Source organism: Ovis aries, chromosome 3, assembly GCF_016772045.2.
Source record: "Ovis aries strain OAR_USU_Benz2616 breed Rambouillet chromosome 3, ARS-UI_Ramb_v3.0, whole genome shotgun sequence".
NCBI classification, from domain to species: domain Eukaryota; kingdom Metazoa; phylum Chordata; class Mammalia; order Artiodactyla; family Bovidae; genus Ovis; species Ovis aries.
This window is the reverse complement of record NC_056056.1, coordinates 138,527,135-138,545,974: the sequence shown is the minus strand read 5'-3', so window position 1 is coordinate 138,545,974 and position 18,840 is coordinate 138,527,135. Positions and strand designations below refer to the sequence as shown.

At 40.3% G+C, this 18,840-nt stretch overlaps 1 protein-coding gene across 7 annotated transcripts in view; it reads right to left on the bottom strand.

The window, feature by feature from the left end:
- Nucleotides 1–2,169: 2,169 nt before the first annotated feature.
- SENP1 (SUMO specific peptidase 1) overlaps nucleotides 2,170–18,840 on the bottom strand; it is a 51,914-nt gene continuing 35,243 nt past the window's right edge. For 4 of the 7 annotated variants that reach the window (XM_027967397.3, XM_042246791.1, XM_060412684.1 and 1 more), the window contains 6 exons: nucleotides 18,658–18,789; nucleotides 8,018–8,221; nucleotides 6,909–6,988; nucleotides 6,005–6,089; nucleotides 5,399–5,494; nucleotides 2,170–4,286 (listed from right to left, as the gene is read on the bottom strand). In XM_027967397.3, the coding sequence (XP_027823198.1) occupies nucleotides 4,224–4,286; nucleotides 5,399–5,494; nucleotides 6,005–6,089; nucleotides 6,909–6,988; nucleotides 8,018–8,221; nucleotides 18,658–18,789 (660 nt within the window). In that variant the 3' untranslated portion in view covers nucleotides 2,170–4,223. Of the gene's footprint in view, nucleotides 5,495–6,004; nucleotides 6,090–6,908; nucleotides 6,989–8,017; nucleotides 8,222–18,657; nucleotides 18,790–18,840 lie in introns of all 7 variants that reach the window. The other 3 variants (XM_060412681.1, XM_060412682.1, XM_060412683.1) reach the window with 1 other exon arrangement.

The window sequence follows — 18,840 nt, the reverse complement described above, 5'->3', positions numbered from 1 at the left end:
GTCCAGGTAAGAGATTTTGACATAAAGTGATCAGGGAAGGTTTCGAGGAGGCGGGCTTTGGGTGTGTGCGCACTTTGAGTGTGTGAAAGCAGGGAGTATAAGCTAGTAAGCGGTGCTCTGGCCTCCCTGTGTACCTCTCCCCACACGATTTCCTTTCCCAGCACCAAAGTTCTGAGGATGGAACCAGACTCTCCAGAAGTCAAGTGGTTGATGGTTACCCCTCAGTTTAGAATGGAGAAGTCAGCAGCTACAAACTGTTCCATTAGGGAGGACTGACCTGGGCCTTACCTCTAAGATTAAGCCAGTGCTAATACTGACCTTAAATTTGACTTTGAATCTCTACCTTGACTAATTTCTATTCCAAGCAGCATTATGGGCCTCAATATCATTTAAGAATCTTAGACCTTGACAAGACCCTGGACATGCAGTCCAACCACTCCCAGTTGGAATTACCCCACCCTCTGACAGGCCAGAGCAGCAGCCTGCACGAACATTTCCTCAAGGCTTATCCTCCAGCTCAGAGTCCCTTAGTTTCACATTTCTCTCTCACATTCATGTCTAAGCACTCCCTTCTCTTAGTGTTGACCAGCATGACCCAACTTACCTCATGTTACATCTCTCCCCGCCTCCACAGCTGGGAATAGGAATTATGGGCTCTTAAAAGACTACTGTTAGAATTCAGCAAGGCAAAATTGGCCTGGGCTGTTAGGAAAGATACTGGGCTGAGCCCTACTCATCCCTTCACAATTGTTAGGATGAATTTGAAGCTATGGATAGATTTTTCCTGGGCAGGGAAATATGGCCACTCGGCCAGGAGCTCAGCAGTAGTATGTCAACAGGGTCCAGTAGTCTTACACATCCTTTTCTGATGCTCTTGGGTACGTGAGCTTCCCAGATGAAAGCATCATATTCCATTCTCTCCTCCCCTCTACCTTAGCCCATCCAGGTGGAACAAGGGAGAAGACAAAGCCCAAGTATCAGCTGTCTCTTCATCCAGGTCAAGACGTTCGAGAGCTGGAGGGATGGCATGGGAGAAGGACCAGAGGCTGAAACATTACAAACACTGGGGCTCTGAAGTGAACGCTCCGACTCTATCCACTGGAGCCTTTCATGGGCCACGTAAACCAGGTGGTGATGGACAGACTATGCAATATAGTTGCTGGCAGTGCTTTTCCAGGTTTCTGTTTCTATCCCAGAACTTTGGGGCTAATATCACTAGAGGTAGTGGGCAGAAGATGCTAGCGCAATTACAGGGGCTAAACAAGAAAGAAGTTGACACCACAGAGAAGGATGAAGCACCTCATATACAGAGGAGTTAATTTTCACAGCTGCCAGGCCAGATGACTAAAGTACTCTTGCTTTCAGCCCTAAACAGGGCTCCAGGAAGCAACAGTGGGTCTCAGGGGGCCCAGTGACAAATGGGATGGAACTAGTCTTGAACCATGTATTCATTCTCAAATGGGCAGGAATGGTCTTTCTTCATAAAGGGTCCAGGAGTGATTGGTGAGACTATTTCTACTGAAGGTTACATATCTGGCATCTAGAGCTTATCATCCATCAATGTTCCTTTTTTAAGAGGCAGGTAATTATGGGGCTTCCCTGGTGGCTCAGTGGTAAAGAACCCACCTGCCAATGCAGAAGACACAGGTTCAATTCCTGGGTGGGGAAGATCCCCTGGATGAGGAAATAGGCAACCCACCCAGTATTCTTGCCTGGGAAATCCGCTGGGCAGAGGAGCCTGTGCAGTCCACGGGGTTGCAAGGAGTCGAACATGACTCAGCAAGGGAATAATGACAAACAACAAGGGAATTATGAGCATTGGGCACAGCAGAGAGGGGAAGACTGGAGAAAAGGAAAGCAGTAGGCTTTAGTTTAAAGCAGGTTAAACAAGATGCTGATAACATGCCCTTGGCCATGGAAGGCAGGAACGTCACATTCTTCCACCCTCCCACCCCAGTCATCAAGGCCCACCCTCAAAATGAAGAAGAAAGTTTTCAGATGCTAGTTCTGCTCTTCTTGGGCAGCTCTCTGGAAAGACTGGCCCCCACTATTGGTTCCCACTCTGGACCCCAGTCTGTGTCTCAGCCTGGCCCACTCACGGGGTGGTCTCAGGATCACTAACTTCACCTTGTACAAAACTGTATTGGTCAGAAAGCGGGGCCAAATTCAGACAGGCTTAACAATTCCTTATATATTTTTCAAAGTGCTTTTGTTGCATGTTTCATTTTCTGCTATACATGGCAATAAATATTTGTTGCTTTGGTCTGTACAAAAAGTCTGTGAGAAGGTAAGACAGATGTTATCTAAATGGACAAACAATAAATACAGAGAACTATCTTGTTCTGAGTTCCCCAGACAATAGCAAACATGCCTGAAAAACTCAGGTCTTTTGATTCATGGTCCAAAATCTATACCATATTGCCACCTTTCAAGTTGTCACTTCAATACATTAAGTACCAAGAATCAATGTACAGGAGTCCCACAATGAGCCTGCATGCCATAGCTTTCTAAGAGAATGTGAAAAGTCCCAGCAACTCATATGTAGAAAGCTATTTATTACCTACAGAAAACACCAAAAAAAAAAAAAAGGAAAAAAAGGGAGGAAAAAAAAAAGGAAGAAAGAAAAAAAAAAGAAAACAAAAAAAGGTGGTCTTCCCCCCAAAGGCAGGCAGTATGAAAAAGGTAGGACATCTAGTTGCTGGAGTGGAAACAGTAACATTCAGTTAACAATGGAATATTTAAAAAAAATAGTTTTCTTTTCAAATTGTAACCTGTGGTAACACATAGAAAAATGTACTAAACAAGCTTGATATAAAACAGAGTAAAATTTTCAAATAAGCCCAGGGAGAAAGCACAATGTTGGAAAGGATGAGGTACAAGGGAAGAGAAGAAAAGATCTCATACAAAACTACCTATTACAATACAGAAAAAAGTATAAAATGTTCCTATTTTGGAACTTAGGTACAAAATGACACTGGCATTGGATCGTTTCACTATCTAGCCTGAGGAGCGCTCAAAAGGTGGGGGAGATGCTACAAGGAACAAAAAGAATAGCAGTTTTTCAATCTCAAGTTGATCAGTCCAAATTCCACCCGTTTTCCAGTTGAAAATCTCGTCTTTCTCTGTAACCTCTACCCCAAGCCAAAATTCATCCAGGCCTCAAAATACTCTTAGGAAGTCCACAAACACCCTACACATAGGGGCTGGGATCTGTGTATGCTGGAGCTAAATTTGGAAAATGGTAATAAATCTACAGGCTAAAATGGTGAACACATTCAGCCTTAAAAAAAAAAAGCATATCCCTGTGAAATATATATATATATATATATATTAAATTCTCTGTGGTTAGAAACATATTTAAACTAGCTAGCCACAGACCAAACTAGACCTGCATTCATCCAAAGCTGGAATTTTATGCTAAAGACTGAGGTCCTTCTTCTTCTTGGTCAGAAGTAGGTAGCAGTAAAAGTGGCGCCTTTGTTACTCCACTAAACCACTCCCTGGGTGGGTCTTCCCCATATCATGTGCTGTGAGCACATGCAAACCACTGCTTTTAAGGAAAGGACTGCCTGGGACTTTGGGGTCCACCCAGGGCGCACATGTGGTGCCTCAGGAGGGGAAGAAGCTACAGATAAAACAGCCTTGTACAGAAGCAGACGGACTTCACAAGGGGCATGTAAAAAGGACAAGTCCTGGAGGACGGCCTTATGCAGGTGCCCCAAAGTCCAGTTTACAGTCACTATCCTGGTGACACATTTTGAAAATCATGTGTGTATGTATGTGTGCGTGTATATGCTGGTGGTTTTCATCCCTACGTTTTTACCCACATCCATTCCTACCTCTTAGTAAGGCCTAACAACAAGAGTTTATACGAAACCAAGAGTCCTTCCAAGCTTCTCTCAGGCCCCTAATTAAGAGACTGAGTGAGGCTGGAGCCCTTTGAAAACAAGATGGCAGAACTGAAGAAGTGAAAAGCAGTCTCTCTCTTCAGATTAGGGATGTCCCTCACCCCTTTCACAGCACCAAAGTTTCTTTGCAAAAATAGTATCTGAGATACAAAAGGAAAGGCAGATGTGCTTGTGAGTGCATCTCTCCAGGGCCTGGTCCAGGGTCAAGGACTTTACAAGAAGAGAGGGGTGGGAGCAGCTGTCTCCAAGGTCTCTGGCTGTAGACAACAAAGAGCTGGTCCCCCGCAAGTCCATGTCTGCTAACTGAGACGGTCTTCACAAGAGCTTTCGGTGGAGGATTTCCCAGACCATCCGCTTCCGGAAGTAGGGCATGTGTTGCTGTAGGGACAGAGAGACACCTTTATTTTCATTTCCTGCACGCAGACCTAACACTCCTTTCCTTCTTGAGGTTTTCACCTAAAATAGTCTCAGCTGCAGTTTTGGTCTTTCAAATTGCTCATTCTTCATTATGTGTGATTTTTTTTTCCTAGTGCTTTTTCTGATTACTATTGCTATTGCTACTTTTCATTGTTGTAAACCTAGAAGTTTAATTAGGTATCACCAGGAATCCCCTGGTTAGGAGTAGGAAATGGCAACCCACTCCAGTGTTCTTGCCTGGAGAATCCCAGGGATGGAGGAGCCTGGTGGGCTGCCGTCTATGGGGTCACACAGAGTCGGAAACGACTGAAGTGACGCAGCAGCAGCAGCAGCAGCAGGAATCCCCAGGCTATCATCCTCAAATGTCTCCAAGAATTCTGAGAATGGTGTCTAAATTCAACAAAGTCCTCTGTGTTGAACTTTTAAGAGGCTATGAGATCTGAGGCTTGAAAATCAAAACTCATTTTGCCCCAAAATTAAATGAACGGCAACAGTCAGCTCAACCCAAGGGCTGTGATGGAAAATCTAGTAAAGTCATTACTTTAAACAGAAGCAAAGGATTAAGTGGAGGACACCAAATAAACTATAATCTCTAGTCTCAATTCACTTAGGTCTCCAAAGGACCACATGGACAGAAATTAACGATCACAAACTGTAAGGAAGACTGATCAGCTGCATAAAGCGAGGGGAAGAGGGCAGCAAACTACACTAGATCAAGGTGTGGCCTGTTCCAAAACTTCACTGCTACCAAATACAGCGCAACTGAGGAAACTTGCTCTGGTCCCAGTTCTCTGCTTCTTACAGGATTTGGGGTAGGCAGTGTGCATGAGCAGAGACGGCAGCTCTCCTATTGGCCGGGATTCCTTGCCTACAATATGGGATGTATGGTGGCCCAGGATGTGGCCTATCATTGCCTTCCTTTCCCTACAGTGCGGCACAGGTAGCCGCCACCCTGGCTTATGAGCCACAGAATGAAGCAGAGCCCCTAGGTGGAGCAAATGGAGAGAAAAACATCTATCAGGCAGCCTGGAGACAGGGTGGTCACAGAGCCCCCTCCTGAAGGCTTGGCTTACCTGTGTGAAGTTGATTGGTCTGTCTTTGGTAATGCAGTCAGCATATTTGCAGGCAAACATGCCACAGTCGCTTCCATTCATCTGCTGTGGAATTTCCTAAAAGGCAAAAAATAACAAAAAGGTGACCTCTTTCCAAGTTTCCTTCCTTATTAAATTATAAATAAGAACCAAAGGATATAAATTTTCCAGGTTTCCCTGAATTCTGAAGAGATGATCCTGGTCCCCCACTCAGAATAACACAGGCTCAGAGAGCAAAAAATTCAGCATCTCAGTCCAGCCTGTGTACTTCATGTTTATCACACAGGAGACTATCTGAGATTTCTATGATCCCAAGAGTGTAAACCTGGTCCCTCCCACAAGGGTCAAGCAGCCTGCAAACATTTTCTCCCATAGATTAAAGTTTAGCAAAATAGCTGGGCGTGTAGAAAACCTAGTTCTTCATAAGAAATACGTTACTGATTTTCCCACAGATAGCTTACTCTACTCTATCTTCCCTGGCTGAGGTCAGGCCAGACACTTAGAAGGACGCCAGGGCCCAAGCAGTATGCTCCTTTTCTAACCAATACTCCAATCTCAGGATTTCCATCTCACCAAGATGAAACGTACCTGGCTTTTCTTGCTGAAGAGCTGCCAGCCATTGGTATCAAACTCTTTTCTTTTCTTGTCAATGCTTTCTTGCTTCAGATATTGCCTAAGGTATTGGGAGAGAATGAGATGAGCTTGGGGAGCTGCCACTGCAAGAATGGGGCTGACAATCCTCAGGAAGAATTTTCTTCTGCCATGTCTAAGGAAAACAGTATATATTGCTGGACAAGGAATCTTTAGAACTCCCACAGTTTATGCCCACTCTGTCAGCTCCAGAGAAGCAAGACCTCTGACTTCAATACCCAGGGTCCCTCTTCCTACTGTCCCCACTGAGGAACGAGTTTTGATCTTTTCCTTGGTTTATATGGTCCTTTAGAATTCAATCTAGTGGAAAGAAAATGTTTCTCTAGGAATGCTGGGGTATATATTTATTTATAGTCTTGATTCTTCTGTATAAAAATTCAATCCAAATCAATTAATCCACCTCATGGAACCCACCCCCTCCTGACCACAGACATTTTGGAAAGAGAAACAGGTGGAATGTAAACCAGATTTGCATTCTGGTTCCCAGTTGAGCCATTAAAGTAGGACCTGAGCAAATCAAAGTCATCTCTGTGGGTCTTGGTTCCTTTATCTGAAAAATCAGGAGGTTGGGGTAGATGACTTCTAAGTAGTTTCTGTATCTGTATGTCTATATCCACTCTTTATTTTCCTGCACTGGGACAGTAATTATGCCCATCAGGATGTATTTTGGGTATTACTATATTATTATTAAACTTTACTTAGATGGAAAATACCCATCTTAATCAATATAAAGATTTCCTTTATTAACCACTCCATTGAAGGTATCAGAGAATTGAGTTCAACAGCTAGAAAAACAACATATATCCAACACCAAGCTCTTTGTCTTTAACTCCCTACTTACAAGAGGATTCTGCAGGCTTCATTGTTTATCCCACCCATAGAGTCGTAATAGGTAATATTCTTCTTTCTAAAGTCCACAACCTGGGAATAAAAAAAAATCTGTGTGTTTATGAACTGAAGAAAATCTCAGCTTTTCCCTTCCCTGGAACTTGGAACCTTCTGCCAGATTTCCTATGAAATCATGACAAGTTTGATGGATACTTAGCATTATACCATGCTTCATCTGCAGAGGAAAGAACAACAGGGTGATTATTTACTCAGAACTATGCTGGGGGCTGACTGACTAATTGCCCTGAAACCCTTTTCTAGTTTCAGGGTCTCCATTTGCAACGGAGGCAACAGTGAAGACACGACGTGCTCTTCAGAGAATGTAAACTAAGTGAGATCATTTCCACACATTTTCAGAAAGATGGTAAAAGATTCTAGGTTTTGTTTCTTAGAGAATTTCCTTTAGACTTAATGCTTTTCAAATATAATTCAAAATAGGCTGTAACTTGTATACTTTTATTAATATATTAAGCTAATGTATCCATGTTCTCAGAGTCATGTTTGTGTTAGTTGCTCAGTCATGTCTGACTCTTTGCAGCCCCACAGACTGTAGCCTGCCAGGCTCCGCTGTCCATGGAATTCTCCAGGCAAGAATACTGGAGTGTGTAGCCATTCCTTTCTCTAGGGGATCTTCCTTACCCAGGGATTGAACCTGGGTCTCCCGCATTGCAGGCAGATTCCTTACTGTCTGAGCTACCAGGGAAGCAATAATAAATTATCAACTATGCAAGGCAAATCATGATTAGGCAGAAAATAATGGTCACAGAATCTGAGTTGGCAGCATCGTTAAGAAGTCACTTTTTCTCCCCATGTGTTCCTTGCCTTTAGGTTGCTTTGACTATAATTCCATTTTTAAGTATTTCCAGAAAAAAAAATTTCATAGCTGTTTTCAAAGTCTAAGTATCTCCCACTCTTGACAGGGAGTTTGCTAATCTATCCAATTTTTAGATAATTAAATGCTACTCTTTCAATCATCTATGTAGAACTAATATTCATTGCTCTCTGTGTATTCTATTATGTAGACTTCTTTTAAATTTTATCAGCAATAAAAGAGGCACTCACAGCAAGACACCAGTGCACTCCTAGGTGAATAGGCACCAAAAGAATGTCAACAGAAAAGACATCCACTTTCTTTGTCCAACGTTTCACTGCTTGATAACCAGCCGTTTTTAACTTAGTAAAAAAAAAGGTATTAAATGCATGTACACTCGGCAATCCCTTCTCTTTACTTCGCTCCATCAGCATATTCATGTAGAAATTGATGATCTGTGGAAAGAAAGTATATGTATTAAAATAGATACTCCAGCCTTTCAAAGCAGTTGTGTTGTAAGAAGGAAACACAGCTGCCATACTGCACAGCATAGGCTAGTTCCCTAACCAACTCAGTTATGACCTCAACACCCAACAGCCTAATATCCCTATATCAAATTCTGACTAGAAAAGAGGGGGGCTGAGGTGGTTATAAACAGTGAAAACATAAAAGGCTGATACATATATATATGGTTCAGGATACATTTGGGAAGATGTTGGCCAGACTTGTAGAAGGCTGAAGATCAGGTTAAAAAAAACTGGAAAATGAGGAGGAAAAAGTACTACAAGATTAGAGTCAGAGAAAAGGAAAGGAAGGAGTATGTGCAGGTACACATTACAAGCAGGAGTTCAGCAAGGTAAACACCAGCAGTTCCTCTAGTCTGCTGGGACTGTGCAAGCAACTTAAATAAACTCTGAGCTCAGAGTCTAGTGTTAATAAAAACTAAGATTAGTAGTTCAATCCTTCTATGTAGGTCTCCTGATTTTGCACAAAGATAGAAAATTCTGCCCCATAACTTAAGACTGTATTTTCAGCCTAACAAGTTACTTAGCAGAAGCAAACTGTTTTGGTCTCAAGTAGAACTGAGTGACAGAATAAACCATCAACTATATTGGAACAACATCTCTAAACTTGTAGTAGCTTGGCAACAACACCTTTATCCAGACAGACATGGATATACTATAACCTACATTATGTAAGACCTGAAAGTAAAACCACAAACATGAAGAGTCAAGTTTTCTCCTAGAATCTATAAGGTTAGCTGCCTTATATTTGTTGATTCCACTTATTTCAATATCAAGTATGAGTGAAAGAGATTAAAACGCTTGACATGGGAGATATGTTAATGAAACGATGTGTTCTCTAATAGTGACTACGTTGTCCACAGTTCCTTTAGGTCTAGGACTCCTTGGTATTAAAGCCTCAAAGTTACTGTGCCGGAAGTTACTGCATACTTATTTTATATGGCCAGCTGAGGTCAGGCCAGTGTCTGTCAACTGCAAGGAATGAATGGGCTAACTGATCCAAAGCTTGGAAATATGACTAAGAAAACAGGCACATTTTTCAGAATGCTTTTTGGGGAATGGGAAAACACCCCCGTCCTTTGACAAATATTTATACACTAAGATGCCAGAGCAGTGAGCTACTGCCCAACAGTAGGCAACTACATACTGGGTAGGCAGTAAGGAACACAGCCAGGAACACACTGGAGCGTGGTCTAGACTAGAGAAAGGGCCTATAGATGAGGATGCCTAGGCAGCTGCAGGGAAACCACATTCACCAAGAAGCAGCACTCTGAGGGTGGTGGGAAGGAAAGTCAGGACTGAACAAAGACACTGTTCTTCCTGCATCTCTGAAGATAGAGCAATAGGCTCAGGTTGTGGTTGATTCTTTCCCTAGTATGCCCAACAGGTAACTAGAGCTCAGTTATATAAAACAATGATAATGAATTAGGGCACAATTAGGATTGTAGGTTTCTCCAATTCAGGTTTTTAATCTCACTCTATCCTTGAGGTAAATGGTGCTAAAGGATGCTTGTAGGCTTGTGAAGGCAGCCAGGAACGCAGGAGGATCTACCTGCTCAGCAAGCACAGATTTCTTGGCTATAATCTGCATCTTCTGGTGAGAGAAAATTAGCAAAAAGGGATTGATTCCTCTGGTGTTCTATCCCATGATATTACCCATGCCATGAGGCTAAATCCTTCAATTCAAGAGGTGAAGCGAATAGGCAGACAACCTGTCAATCACTATAAGCCAAACCCTCCATGGGGGCAGATAAGTTAAATATTGCAACAGGCAATAAGGACTTAAGATGGAGGTGGAAGGAACCAGAGAGATAAGGACAGCCAAGCACATGAAAGCCACAGAGATATATCTCCCCCAGGTGCCCATCAGAAGGGCATATCTGGGATCATTACCCTGAAGTGAAAAGGGTGATATAAATGAGCATCATGCTACATACACCTATCCTATTTTTCAGGGGGAAAGTGTCAAAAACCAATTAAGCTTAGCTGCGCCTATACAGCCTGACTTGCTTGGTTTCTTATGTTACTTTATTTTGTTATTTTGACAGAGTGGACCTCTAAAGTTAAAGACCAAGCCAGCTGAACAGGAACAGAGACCTAGTGATCAGGGCACCACACTGAGAACCCCTCTTCTCTGCTTTACTTCCCCCTCCCACCAAGGTTTCTCCACTGTGAGGGAAATGGCCTCCTCCAAAGTCAGCTCATTACTTAGCTCTGGGGAGTGATCTGGGCTCTTTTTCATTTGCCCTGCATTCTAGGAGGAGGGGGCTTGGTGGCCTCACTGTTCCCTCCCATTAGCTGAGGATGTGTAACCTGACATCTGAAGCAGAATTTAGATCCAAGTTTCTCTCCTCAGTTTTTCAGCTATCACTCAGTCCAAATAAGGAAAATTGCCATAGTTCAGCCAAGACACAATCACACCAAAAAAAAAAAAAGCTAGAAGTTAGAAGAACAAAAAGAATCCTACACATCATCTCACAGAGGAGGGCTAAAGAGGAAGGAAAAAGAAACGAGAGAAGGGATCACAGTGTCTAAGATGAAAGAGAAGCAATGATGGTCAGAGCAGTCGCTTGCATTTTGTGACGGCAAGGGTCCCTCCCCTCCTGTGGCAGAGTCTTTCTGTACAAGGCACTCTTCTTAGCTCCAGAAGATCTTGAATTCCCTTTGGAACTGGGGACGAAGAGTAACAAGCCTGTTTGTCTGTGCCTACTGTTTGCCTTGCACTTGCCACTCTTTTGGGGGCCCACACTTGCCTCTGCTTGCTGCAGTCCCTGGTGCCTGAAGAACTGCCTTTCCTGCTGCCTTCACAGCCTTCGCTGTGAGCGTCTACTTGTCTATGCAATCCTGTTTGTGGGTGGAATGATTGTTTATGGTGTCTTGTTCCTTTGTGATTTTATGTGAAGAGCTGCCAGGCTAAGTTGAAAAAAGTGTTTCTTTAAAAGAAAAGTCTACAGTGTTTTCAAACTTAGCACTCAATCCTTTGCCTGTATGTTACCACAATGACACAAATGACTACTGCTATCTGTATCCTTCTCAAGCAGTAAACCAGACAAACTATTGCCTTCTCATGCATTTAGAAGTAAAATACATCACCAACAGTAAAGTCTAACTTTTAACCCTTCCCGATTTCACAAACTGAACCCTTATAACAGACTGGAAAAAAGTGTTCTAAAAATCCTGAGCATGACAGTGTTCTGAAGCAGAGATCAAGATAACTTTTAGAAAAGAAAAAGCTGTTTTCCTACTTTATCCCTCCAGACTTTCCCCTCTACCTCCTCATTCTTATTTTTAAATTAGACTTATCTGCCGGGGGCGAGCGTGACTTGTCAACCACAAACCCCAAAAGACTAATTAAGCAACAACCTCTGAATGTTATAAATCAGAAGGTCACTCACTCCTAAGACCTAACCTAATAATACTATAGAAACCAAGATAGCAGACTTAAGGGAAGCTCTGAGTTATGGCATCCCTCACTGTGCCCAGGACTTTTCTCAGACGCAAATTAAAGTAACAAACAATTAGAATCACTGCAAAAGTTTTAGAGAAAGACAGGTGGCGTCTACTTTTATGGAGTCATGACAACTGTAATTACTATTCTCCCTGTGACCTGACATAAATCCCTAGTTTATCAAAAGGACTAGTTCTATTACAAAACACTTTAGAGAGGTAATCTATAATGATGCGGAATCGTCCAATGAGTCATGTTAGAAAGACTACACTGTAACTTCCATTCTGATCATTAGCATATGGGAGACACCATCATATTCACTTAACTAATTTATTTCATCTAGTCTAATTTTCTTCCCTTCTGACTCAATCAGTTTTTATTTCCTAAGAAAAATCTATTTCCTGTGCTAGGTTTGTCTAGCTGAGTTTAATGTTTTATAGGCTGCTGCCTCTCTTACTGAGCATCACTTAGATTTAACATCTCCTTGGAAGCAATTAATAATTGAGACAGAGGTGCTGAAATCTTCAACATTCATACTTACGTATGAATTTGTCTATTTTCCCGTCCAGTTTTTTCAGCTTTTAGTTCGTGTATTTTGAAGTTCTGTTATTAGGTGCATACATACTTACGTTGTTACTCCTTTTGATGAATTTCCCCCTTTACCATTATGAAACGTCTATCACTGGTAATATTCCTTGTTCTGAAATCTACTAGTGTGATATTAATATAGTTACTGGACGGAGGAGCCTGGTGGGCTGCAGTCCATGGGGTCGCTAAGAGTCAGACATGACTGAACAACTTCACTTTCACTTTTCACTTTCATGCATTGGAGAAGGAAATGGCAACCCACTCCAGTGTTCTTGCCTGGAGAATCCCAGGGACAGGGCAGCCTTGTGGGCTGCCGTCTATGGGGTCACACAGAGTTGGACACGACTGAAGCGACTTAGCACCTTTCCTTTGTTTACTGTTTGTATGGTATGTTTTCTCCACCCTTTTACTTTTAACCTGTATGTGTCTTCACATTTAAAATGTTTTCTGTAGACATATTTTTAAATCTAATCTATAATTTCTGCCTTTTAACTGGATGCTTATATTGTCCAGTATGGTAGCCATTAGCCAGATGTAACTCTTGAGCACTTGAAATTTGACTAATTCAAATTGTGTTGTAAGTGTAAATGCATCTTAAGTGTAAAATACATATATTTTAGAGAAGGCAAAATATACCATTAATAATATTTTAATATGTATTACATGCCAAAATAAACATATTTTAGATTTATTGGGTTAAGTAAAATATATTATAAAAATTAGTTTTACTTATTTCTTTTCCTTTTTTAAAATGTGACTATTAGAAAACTTTAAATTACATATATGGCTCACATTATATTTCTACTGGGTATGTTGAGTTTGGTCATTTACATTTAATGTATTGAGATTGTTGTTTAGTCACTAAGTCATGTCCAACTCTTTGTGACCCCATGGACTGCAGTCCACCAGGCTCCTCTATCCATGGGGTTTCCTAGGCAAGAATACCAGAGTGGGTTGCTATGCCCTCCTCCAGGGGATATTCCAGACCCAGGGATTGAACTTGAGTCTCCTGCACTGACAGGCAGATTCTTTACCACTGAGCAACCAGAGTATTGACAAGGTTTGTTTTAAATCTACCATCATGTTCTTTATTTTTCTGTGTGTCTCATCTGTTCTTTGTATCCTTTCTCTGCCTTCCTTTGGATTGACTATCTTTTAATTGCACCTAATCTCCATTACCAGCTTCTTAAAATACCTCTGTTTTTTACTGGTTGCTCTAGCATTTATGTCTGTAACTTACTGTAGTCCATCTTCATAAAACATCATACAACTTCATACATTGTACAGGAATCTTAGACAAGTATATACTTTCATTTCCCCCCTCTTTTGTGTTATGATTATCATATATTTTACTTTAACATGTTATAAACCCTACATTGTTGTTGTTTTCTTTTTTATTTGACTAGTCCCTTGTCTTCCAGAGATAATAAAGGATGAGAGCATTTTCACTGCTCTTCATTCCTTGTGTAGATTGAAATTTTCAACTCAAATTTTTCCTCTGCCTAAAATATCCTTTAATATTTCTTAAAGAAGAAGTCCGCTGGTGATGAATTCTTCAGCATTTGCTTGCCTAAAAAAGTATAGACTTATTTCTTCAAAGATATATTTGCTGGTATAGAATTTAGGTTGACGGTTTTCTTTTTCCTTCAGTATTTTAAAGATGTAGCTACACTGTCCTCTGGCCTACATGGCTTCTGACAGATCTTGGTTCCTCTGTATATAACATGTCCCTTCTTCTGGTTGCTTTTTTCATTATTTTTCTCTTTATCAGTGGCCTTTAGCAATGTGATTACTATATATTTCAATATGGTATTTCTCTTTCTTGGGGTATGTTGAATTTCTTGAATCTGTCAGTATGCTTCCAAATCTGGAAAATCTTCCACCATTATTTCTTTAAACATTTTTTTCTGATACCACTTAACACCCCATCTTCCCTTCTGGGACTTCAATTACATGCTTAAGACTTGATACTGTCCCTGAGCTCACTAAGCTCCAGTCATCTTTTTTCAGCATTTTTTCTATTTCACTTGGATGATTCATACTGCTCTATTTTCAAGGTTACTAATTTTTCCTTCCACAGTATCTAAACTGTTAATCTCATTTCATGTATTTTTAATATCAGATACTGTATTTTTCATCTCTAGAAATTCAATTTGGATCTTTTTTTATATTCTCCATTTTTCTCCTCATAATGTCCACTTTCCTCTATTTACCTGAACATGTGGAATACTATTTATGGTATCTGTTTTAATATCTTTGTTGGCTAATTCTAACATATTTTTCTTTTCTGGGTATTTCTATAGTGATTGTCTTTTTCCCTTTGTTATATTTTTCTTCTATTTCATGCCTGGGAATTTTTAATTAGATGCTAGACTTTGTGAATTTCAGTGTTGTTGGGTTCTGTTGTTAGCAGAATTTGTTGTATTCCTTTAAATATTGCTGGGTTTTGCTCTGCGATACAGTTAAGTTACTCAGATCAGTTTTAAGCTTTTAAGACTTGTATTTAGGCTTGTTACCATGGGTCCAGAGCAGCCTTTACCTTAGGGCCTGCCTGTCTGGCCCCACTCTTGAGGCAGTGCCCTTTTGAGGACTCGCTAGTCAATGCTCTGCAACTCTTCCACTCCAGCTGGTTGGGACATAAACTGTTCTTGGCACCTGTGTTAGCGCTCAGGCTTGTTATGATTTCTTCTTTCTGGTGGTTCTTTCCATAGCCACTGGTAGTTTCTTGCCATATATGTGCAGATCAGCACTCAGCCAAAGATTCCAGGGGGGCCCTCTGCACATCTCTGGAGCTTTCTTTTTGTTCAGCAACTTCCCCACCAGTATTTATCTCACAAACCTTAGCCGCTTTGGCCTTCATGAACACTGTCTCCTCTACTCAGCAAGATTGCCAGGCACTGCCAGGTTTTTACCAGCTCTCTCCCTTTAGCACACCACCCAGGTAAGCTGTGGGAATCATAGGTTCATGCTTTTCACTTCTGTCTTCTTAGGAATCACTGTTATCCAGTGTCTGAAAATTGTTGTTTCAGGTGTTTTATCTACTGTTCTATTTGAGAGAATAAATCTGATCTACTTTATTCTATCATGACCAGAAGATGTCAAATTTATTTGTATGCCTAAATAATTTTCACATATTTCTAAATTTATCTGATGCTTTATAAAACAACTATTGGGCCCTCTAAGAGCAGAATTAGCAGGCCATAAAGAGAAACACAAAGCCTAAAGTAGTCCTCACTTCAGGATCATTAACGTGAAATCTTAGAGTTGGATTCCATAAGTTATTCAACTCTATCTTCAGGAAATAATACACAATTTCTGTTTGTTATTTCAATTGACATTTACTTAAAAATACTTCCTTTTGTTTCTTAACTGTGACTTTCAATCTACTTTTGCAACTAATTCCTCCTCTCTTTAACCCTGTCTTCCTTCCCTTAATTAGATATTTCTATCACTAATCACCAGACCTGGACTAGAAATCTCCATCTATATGTTCTCACCTTTCCAGCCTCATTTTGTAACTCTTTGTAAATAGCCAGTTCCCACATTCCAATTTTGAGAAGTTTCATTTTCTTACAGTGAGGTACAATGTTAATACTGTCATTAGTCCTCTGAATTTGCATAGAATTTAGCTATTCACTTATATATAAATCCATTCTTGCAAATATGTTGGAAAGCTTATTGCAAGAACAGGCACTGTGGCCTACTCTTCTTTTAGCAAAACGACCTGAGAAAGAGTAGCCTAATGGCTATTTGTACATATCTCAAATATAGGACTTCTTGATTTTATTTTCTTTATAAGCTAAATCTGATCCCTTTCATTTCTAGGATCTTATATTCTTTGTCTGTAAAATGTCAATCACCTTTCTTGGGAGAAAACTTTAATGAAGTCTATAAAACTGACATGAGAAACAAAAATAAAAGAAAGGCTATTAATGAAAATATCTATTTGAGGGAAGGAGACCAGGATTGAAGAGAGAGCAAATTATTTGCAAAATATTGAGGGTTCACAATTAAGAAACAATTAAGTATTTCAAAATGAGTATGAATACTTAGGATATCTACTAATTCCCCTTCAGAATGTTATCAGCTTTTTAAGGGCAGTAACTCTGAAAGTGTGAGAAGTGTGGTACTTTGAAAATGCTGCTTTTTAAAACACTTATTAAAGTACTTATTAAAATAGTTCTCATTATCATCAAGGACATGTGAACTGGCACCTGGTTTCAAAGTTAACATTATTCTCCACTCAGAAGATAAGGACTCCTTACAAAAGTTACGGGTAAATGTGGTAGAGATAAAGTAGACAAGGAATCTTTCCTTCCCCTTTTCTCTTCTAAATAATGTAATTTCCATTAACTTTGCTTGCTAAAAGTCCTCTGGTGGACCCAGGGAATGGAAAATATGTCCTGATGAACGCTGCCTCTGTAAGGGGGCTCACTGAGGTAGCTACCACAGTACATATAGCAAGAACTCAGCTCATGTCCTGCTCACTGCTGCCCCCTAGAAGTTTTTGGATAATTTACAACAAACAAGCTGCAATCCCAATAAAATAACTGGGTCTTCCCCATTTAAAAGCAGCAGGTAAAAATTGGCCAGAGACCTCACATTAATATCTTCAAAGAAAAATACTTAATTGGTGGATACTTTTGACTGCTCTTGATTTTCATTTTGCTCTTTGATTTGGTGAGCTCTTTTTTTTCCTGTTATTTTGACCAATGTTCTAATACCACTATTCTGGGCCACAAGAAGCAAGAGTTGTTTCCTGTAAAGCAAGATGGTATCTCAAACCATGCCTTCTTTACTATTCTTGGTCAAAGATATTATTCAAGGAATGATGGACTTCTGAAATTTTATCTTATAAACTCACCAAAGGCAAAGAATGGGCTAGTTCAACAGATCCCACAGAAAATCAACCTAATGGACATGATATACGGCTCTAAAATTCTCTCTATCTAATCCTGAAACAGGATCCAACTTAAGATTCTAAGGCAGTATGCTATAACAGATAAGACCCAATGCTTGACTCTGAATCCTGGCTTGCTATTACAAAGTCATGTAACTTTGCAAGTTTCTTAATCTTTTTATGTCTTATTTCTTCATCTATTAAATGGAGATGATAAAACTATAGCATCCATCTCCAAGAGTTGTGGTGACTATGACATAAGCAAAACACACAAATCACTTAGATTAGCGCCTAACATGAGGTAAATGTCCAACAGATGTTGGCCAAATATTAATATTTGGAAGGTCATACACATACAAGGCCAGGATACTGGTATCTAGACTATTTTGTTTTTGTTCAGTTGCTAAGTCAGGTCTGACTCTTTTGTGACCCCATGGACTGTGGCCTGCCAGTATATGGGATTTCCCAGGCAAGAATACTGCAGTGGGTTGCCATTTCCTTCTCCAGGGGATCTTCCTAACCCAGGGACTGAACCCATATCTCCTACATTAGCAGAAGGATTCTTTACTGCTGAGCCACTTGGGAAGCCCCCTAGAATATCTAGTGCTTACTATATTGAGTATCTAAAAAGTTTCCATAGTGATGAAACTTGAGTACACCCAAGATTTTAGGCAGGAATGCTCCTAGTAAGGAGGCAGGTACTTAGGGAAAAACCCCAACCTAGTTCTCTTCTTTTGCTATGAAAATATCCTTGTGAAATAAAACAGGCTCCTACAGGTTTAGGAATAAGACAGATCAGTTGGAAGATTCTAACACAAATAAGCTACATAAAATAATTAGAACATTCGGGAGCCAAGAGCCATAACACTTTTTAACTCAATACCTCAAATATTTAATAAAACTTCTTCAATGTCAGTTTTAAAAATATCATGTACAAATGTAGGCTATTTTAGAAAGCTTACCATTCATACCCTAAGTGACCTAAATACAGAGAGAAAGGTAACAGAAATGGATTTCTATATGGAAATCCCAAAGTATTCCTTCATGTGCTGTAACATGGTCAGCTATTAAATATTTGCTTAACAAAAGATGTGAACTGCATGGCAGGTAGCTTAAAGAGAGTAAAAATACCAATGAGTAAATGTCCTCTCTATCAGTATCCAAATCTTTGATACATAAAAAGGTAAATCAGCAGTTCCCAGACATTAAGGCACATTAAAAAAAAAAAAATCACCTGAGATGTTTGTTTAAAATGTGTTATCTCTACCATACTGCCTCATACTTAGTCAGGAAAATGGAGAAAGCTATGACAGCTGATTCTGAAGCAGGTCAGCAAGGACCACACTTTGAGAAACAGTGAAATATATAATGCCTTTAGTCTGTACTTGATGTTCACTTTCTATTTGAATATAAAAACAAGTGTTAGATTACCTCATCGTTGAGCCAGTTAAGGTGATTTAGAGTTTGAATATCTTTGCGTGTGATGGTCAAGCGGAATGCTTCACTCAGAACTTCATCCTGGTTCCCATTACGAAATACATTCTTTATTTCTTTCTCCATTTCCTAGGGAACCAAGACGTGTCAGAGATCAGGCATACATGGCCTCGGACGTAC